A 7674-nucleotide genomic window follows, 5' to 3' on the forward strand; every position below is an offset into this window, starting at 1 on the left:
TATTAAATCAAAGTTTTGAATTGATGTTGAGGTGGTGGACACCTCTCTTTCTTAATTTTTATTTCAAAATTTGAACTCATAAATGTAGCCACTATAACAGCTATAAAGCATAATAATAAATAAGCTCTCAAACTATTTCTCAATCTTTATTTAAATCCTTATACTTATGTTTTTATTTAAACCTCAAAATTGCAATTCTAACTTACTAATTAAAAATAAAATAAACAACTTATATTACAAAAGACTAACAAATATTAAAAACAATTCATTAATAATTTAAAATACTATTAACTAAAGATGACAGTAATAATTCTGCATCATTCTATTTCAGTTATTTTTTTACTACCATTCTCATCTAATTCGATCTCGAGAAATTTCTGTATGACACTGTTATACAATATTCTTTAAAAAAAAAATTGAAAAAATTATATGAACAATTTTTTAAATATTATTTATATGGTAATATATAAAAAATTATATTATTATAAAAACACTTAAAATTTTATAAAATATGAAAAATAAATAAATATATGGGTGATATTATATATTAATTGTGTTTATTAGTGTTCATGATAGAATCGTTATGAGATCGGGACGGAGAACATAAATACAATCTCCGCCACATTTTCGATCAACTACCGATCAAATCAGAGAAAAAATGACCTCAGGACAATTTCAGATTGAAAACCGCGAGACAGATTATAATTGTCATCACTAATATTAACGGTTAAATAGACCCGTACTATATAAAACTTTGAGAGATTAAATAAAAAAGTAAAACTTGAAGAGAGTTATATAAAATTAGAAAATAGTATAAGGTCTTAATTTTATGTTGTATTTTCAAAATAATAAGATAACTAGAACCGCCTTTATCTTCGTCAATCGTCACTCTCTCCAACAAAATCCATCACAATTCACACCAGAGGAGAGAGAAGAAGAAGAGAGAGAGAGAAAGAAGGATAGAAACTATGGAGAATGAAAGTCCGCCAGCCGCCAATGCTGTAAAAAGCACTTTGACGCATGGAGGAAGGTATATTCAGCATAATCTGCTTGGAAACCTCTTTGAAGTTCCTGCAAAGTATGTACCTCCGATTCAGCCAATCGGCCGAGGCGCCTATGGTGTCGTTTGGTAATTTCCTTAATCCTTCGTTTAGATTTCATCGAAATGTTCGTTCTATTCTTCTCGCTTTTGTTTTAGGAATATAGAACTGTTTTATTCGACTTGAATAATCTCATTGCACATTGTAGCAACATTATCAAATTCTAAATCTGTTCCACAAATGATTACTAGAATATGACTTATATTTACAGTACAACTAATTGTCAGATTTGATTGATGAAGTACTTTCACCATTCTTACTCTTTTGATCTTCATATTCACTTCAATTTTGATCTCATGTGATGATAGTATGAACTTAGAAGCCTAAATTTTAGTTAGATGTTGATCTAGCTCATGATTTAGTCTGGCGTAGTTTTCAAGGTTTAATGATTCTTGTTCGGATAAGCTTCTTAGAACCTGAGATGAATTCTATTTGTCAGTTCTTACTCTTTTGAACTTCATATTCACGTCAATTTTGATCTCATATGATGGTTTTATGAACTAAGAAGCCTAAATTTTAGTTAGATGTTGCTGTAGCTCATGATTTAGTCTGACGTAGTTTTCAAGGTTTAATGCTTCTTTTGTTCGGATAAGCTTCTTAGAACCTGAGATGAATTCTATTTGTCAGTTCTTACTCTTTTGAACTTCATATTCACTTCAATTTTGATCTCATATGATGGTAGTATGAACTAAGAAGCCTAAATTTTAGCTAGATGTTTCAGTAGCTCATGATTTAGTCTGACATTGTTTTCAAGGTTTAATGCTTCTAATTCGGATAAGCTTCTTAACTGTTGTTAATGCAATATTAGTTTGTTTCTTCTGTTTTACAGTTCTGCTAGAAATTCAGAGACTAAGGAAGAGGTTGCAATCAAGAAAATTGGAAATGCTTTTGAAAACAGGATAGATGCTAAAAGGACCTTACGTGAAATCAAACTTCTTTGCCATATGGACCATGAGAATGTATTACTGAATCTTGATATAGTAGTTATTCATTTGAACTAATCTTTGTTTTATGAAATTCATGTTTAACTGTATATTCTTCCTGTATGGCAGATTATCAAGATTAAAGATATCATAAGGCCGCCGGAGAAGGAGAGTTTCAATGATGTTTATATTGTTTATGAACTGATGGATACTGATCTTCATCAGATAATAAATTCTACACAGGTTCTCACGGAGGATCATTGCCAGGTAACCATAATTATGTTCACTCTTCTCTCTTGTTATTGTTGCAATTGATGATTATCTAGTTATGTTATTTCTATTATCTAGATCACCATTTACTCATGATTATTCAGCATTCATGAAACAATAGTGTATATATTGACAATTGGTCCTCATTAATACTACTTGAGGGCTGGTATCGTTTGACACCTCTATAAAGAATAATTGGTTGAATGCGGCTCTGCTCAGTTTTAGGGTTCTTACTCATATATTTGTTTCTCCTCCTGGTTAATTTCAAATCCTACATTGGCAATTGTTCTCCTCAGTAGATTAATCACAAATAAATGGGTTTTCTACTTCTGAAGGCTCTCACAGTCCCTCCCCAGAAGATGAAGAAAAAGATTAACTCCATTTTTTCTGGTTCATCCTGAACTTGAATGAAGCTAGTGGCTTAGCAGCTGAGTACCTTTCTATAGATATTCAATTATCCAACTAAGTAAGTTGATGCAAACCCTCAATTGGGTTTGTAGAACATTTGAGAAGATGGGAAGGACTTAGTCTAGGTTTGGATAGGCATGATTGGAATTTAATTACAATTCAATTCTTTTTCTTAATACAATCATGGAATTGAAATTCCGAAGTAGTAAGGGAGAATTTGATAAAAAAAAAATAGCATACACATTTCAATCCCGTTGAAATTCCAAATCCTTATTTTAAGTCATCAAACAAACAATAAATTTGGAATTGAACCCTCAATTCCAATTCTATCATGACTAAACATATCCTTAGAGAACTACTACACTTTATTTTTCAAAATTTATCTTACTTACAATAGTCATATCTATTTGCATGCTAATAATATATTCTTAAAAATCTTCTTGCATGTGTCTGACACATGACATCTTATAAGTTGGTTGTTTTCTTGGGAGTGGACTCTCAGCGTTCAGATACTTTCTTTCTTGGCTGCTTCTCAGCGTATCATAAGTCTACAAGCATCAAGTTGAATTTTGAGAATCTTATGTGTTTTATAAGTCCTTTGAAACCTATCATTTATGCAATATTCAAAATATCTAATTGCTGCAATAACACTGCATTTGTGTTTGCAGTATTTCCTGTACCAGATATTACGAGGTCTAAAGTACATACACTCAGCCAATGTATTGCATCGAGATCTGAAACCAAGCAACCTGCTTCTTAGTTCAAATTGTGACCTAAGGATATGTGATTTTGGGCTTGCAAGAACCACCTCGGAGTCTGACTATATGACAGAATATGTTGTAACTCGTTGGTATAGGGCCCCTGAGTTGTTGCTTAACTGCTCAGAATATACTGCAGCTATTGACATTTGGTCTGTTGGTTGCATTTTAATGGAGATTCTCAACAGGGAACCTCTGTTTCCTGGTAAAGATTATGTTCAGCAATTAGTACTCATCATACAGGTACTTTTTCCAGTATTTTCATGGGCTTGTTTGATGTGGAATATTTTGATTTATTCAATACCTTGTTTGATGTAGGGTTATTTCAATAACCAAGTGGTTATTTTCAAATAACCTTGTTTGAATTAGTTTTTTTAAGAAGGTGGGTGGGGATGTAAGATATAGGTCATTTGGTAAGAGATTATTTTGGTTGATTATTTGAATGATGCACGTTACACCACACCACGATTTTGAATCAGAAGAGAGATTTTAAGAAATGACTGGTCTTTTCATTTTATTAATAACCGAGGATGATAAGTAAATTGTTGATTAGATAATTGGTTATTTGAAGGCCTTGATTGAAGTGGCTATAGGGAATAAATCCTGGTTTTAGAAAAATATGGCCAGAAAAAAGATAGTGAGTTATAAAACAAAGGCAAGATAAATCACCATTTTATCATTCATCACTTCTTTCTCATATCATGAATTGAAAATCCTAAAATACACTTATATTATTTATAACATTTAAAAATATAATTAGGGATCAAACAAATTCCATATCCGGTTCATTTCTGCCTTTTAACTTGCTTGAAACAAGAATTAACCCCATTCTTTTTTATTCTGATCTACCTGTGAACAGTTATTAGGTTCACCAGAAGAAGAAGATCTTGGATTTCTAAGAAGTGAGAATGCTAAGAAGTATGTCAAACAACTTCCTAAATTCCCAAAATGGACATTTGCAGAGAAATTCCCCGATTTATCCCCAGAAGCCATGGATCTTGTCGATAAGATGTTGGTTTTCGACCCATCAAAACGAATAACTGGTAAAAGCCCAAGCATTATTCTTTAACTGTTTCACTTTCCAAATTTGTACCATTTTAACTGATTGATTACACCTGCAGTTGAAGAAGCACTGAATCATCCTTACTTGTCAAGTCTTCACGAGATCAATGAAGAACCAACTTGTCTGTCTCCTTTTAATTTTGATTTCGAACAGGCATCTTTGAGTGAAGATGACATAAAGGATCTCATATGGGAATCATCACTTCAGTTCAATCCAAATGAGAAACTAACAGGGTAACCGTTCTGAACTTGCATGCATTTTCCTATTTTCTCACTTAAAACGAGTGTCTTTTATTCGTGAATAGGATGTACAACATGGGAGGTTGTACACATTAAGTATATTTGTTGTATCGGTTAATATATATATACGCCTTTCAAGAAATGAAACGCGAAAAGGAGGATTTTTATATATTTATCATTATTCTGGTTTGGGATCTTCTTGTATTCTCATTACTTGGTGGTTAATAAGTTTGTATTTAGTAAGTCAATCATGTTCATTGCATTAATGGTTGAAGCCATTGGTGTATGATATGAAGTTTTCAAAAAGCAGTTAGTTTGCTTGTTTAATGCAAAAAGCTGCCAGTTTTTTTTTTTTATCAAGATATGGAGAATTTTAAGATTTGTGTTATAATTCAAATTTATTCATCTTTTACTTGTTCATCTCTTCTTAGAAGTATAAATGTTTGTAGTTGTTCGTTTATCCATAGAAGATTAGTTTAAGTGGTTAGTCTATGCTCAATTGGAAGGTTGAAAATCTTAAGTTTGATTCCCTCTTATAAGTATTTGCTATAGAAGTTATTTGAAAACTAGGTTTATTCTCTAGATCAAGTTATGACCCCAATTGTAAACTACCTACATGACCTCCACTTCAAAATTTGTTAGGAGGAATCGAAATTGAAACTTTTTTTTCCGTTTTTTGTGACCTGGGTTTATTCTCGGGATGACTAACATGATCCCCACAGTTAGAGCCTCCGGTTAATTAGAAAGTTTGTAGTGAAATCTATAGTGGTTTATTAGGTAAGATTTTTTGTCATTTGAGTTATACCATGTCATATGATTTCTACTTCAAACAAAACATTGTTAAGGGAGAATTGAAATTGAAACTTTTATATTTTTGTGACTCGGGTTTATTCTTGGGGTGGCTATTATGATTCTCACATCTATGAATCGAATTTGGAATCTATAGTTTATTATGTAAGATATTTTTGTCTTTTGAGCTATACTATGGTTATTTTCAAAATATTTGTGTCATCTAAACACAATTGAAGCATTGGCAAATCTAGTATGGAAGCTCAACATTGAAAGAGATTCATAAAGTTGTTTAAATAAACCCATTTGAAAATACCTTTGAGAGATGAATCTTTGAAAGTATTTTATTGGATGCAGATTAAATGGGATTTCTCAAAAAAAAAAAAAAAGAAAGTTAATTACATATAAATTTATTTACATTTTCTTATTTAATTTCTTAATTATATCTACTTTTAAGAGTTTTATAATAATATAAAAATAAATAAATAATTAGATGAGATCTATGGTTACCCATCAATAAAATGGTATGGAAGTAATATTTTGTGAAATCTTTTAATATTCCTATTAATTAATTAATTTTTATTTATAGTTAACCTAAAGATATGAATTTATCAATTCTACCGCCAAGTTAAGTTAAATTATTATATGTTTTATTTTATTTTTTAATAGTTTTAAGAGAAAAAAATTATATATATATATATATATATATATATATATTAAATTTAAGAAACTAAAACCACTTGTGGAATTTTTGTATGGTACAGATATATTATTAGTAGTCATTTTATGATATCATAATATTTTTTTCATTAGACTATATATATTATACATCATTTTACCATAATTGTAAGAATAATAGAGGGAATTGTTTTTCTAATAATTTAGGATGATTACAAATAATATGACATCTAACCACCAATCCAACATCTCTATTTTTTTTAATAAGCTTTATATTTGGTCATTTTGAGTGGGCAAGTGACTTAAAAAATTTATCAAAAGAAAAAAAATTCTAATATAGTGGAATTTATTAAAAATAAACATTTAATGATTAAATTATAAATATTTTAATAAATAAATAACAAGTATAGTAAAATGAGAAGTGACTAGATATACTTCTTAGGTTCAATCAAGGGTCGGCCTTAGTATACCAAACATTAGCCATTTTTTTTAGTTCTTTATAATATATTTTTAAAAATAATATAAAAATATATAGTTAGTTAAATAAAGAATTTAAACTTTTTAGATAAATTTATTATTTAATATTATTTAATTAAATATATGCATCCTTGTCACATGATGGGAAATTTTCTAGTCAAATCAAATTAAATCAAATTCTTATTCATTAATAAGGCTAATTCTAGTCACCTTTCACTACTTCTCTTTTTGGAATCTGAGTGGCCAATTCTATTATGAGATGATTATTTGGAAAATGATAGTTTGTTTATATATAAAATAAGGGGAGATGGAATTTCAAGAGGCGATGTGAAAGGGAAATGAAATGAAATAAGCTAATTTGATTAGTTAAAAATACAAAATAATTTTGATATTTTCTCATAATATTTGGTTGTTAATTTGATAGGAACACTCAAATTAAATAATACTAATCATATTTTGAAAGGATACTGATTAGTATGACTGTATGACTCAACCATGTTGCAAAGAGTGCCGGCCAGCGTTCCCTTGGGTGGTCCCATCAACCATTTAGATTTTTTTTTAACAAATCTTAGTTATTTAAATAATTAAAATTCAAAAAAAAAAAATCTAATGAATTAAACAAAATACTTAAATGTTTTCTGTTTTAAATTATTATTTTTTATTTTTATCAGTGTATATTAATACATTTTTAGATATTTTTGTCAAGAATATTATTTTTAAATAACACATTCAAAAATAATTAACACCCTTGCGTTGCAAAGATAAATAAAATTCACATTTACAAAATTGAAATAGACAATACTCACATATTTGTCTCTTCCTCTTTAACCTCTTATCCTCATTTTTCGGTCAACCAAAAGTATTATGTAATTCTTTTTCTCATTAGTTCACCGATCTCTTTCTCTTCGACCTCTTACCATCATTTCTCGGTCAACCAAAAGAATCATTTAACTTTTTTATCATTAGTTC

General features: G+C 29.5%; 1 protein-coding gene across 1 annotated transcript; it reads left to right on the top strand.

Annotated features, from left to right (window-relative positions):
- The first annotated feature begins 894 nt into the window (after positions 1-894).
- On the top strand, positions 895-5113 carry LOC124941461 (mitogen-activated protein kinase homolog NTF6-like). The gene is made up of 6 exons (XM_047481794.1): positions 895-1129; positions 1930-2059; positions 2153-2290; positions 3370-3702; positions 4319-4502; positions 4581-5113. The coding sequence occupies exons 1-6, from the start codon at positions 969-971 to the stop codon at positions 4757-4759; spliced, it is 1125 nt and encodes a 374-aa protein (XP_047337750.1). The 5' UTR covers positions 895-968; the 3' UTR covers positions 4760-5113.
- Positions 5114-7674: the final 2561 nt, after the last annotated feature.

This window comes from Impatiens glandulifera, chromosome 6, assembly GCF_907164915.1.
Source record: "Impatiens glandulifera chromosome 6, dImpGla2.1, whole genome shotgun sequence".
Taxonomy (NCBI): domain Eukaryota; kingdom Viridiplantae; phylum Streptophyta; class Magnoliopsida; order Ericales; family Balsaminaceae; genus Impatiens; species Impatiens glandulifera.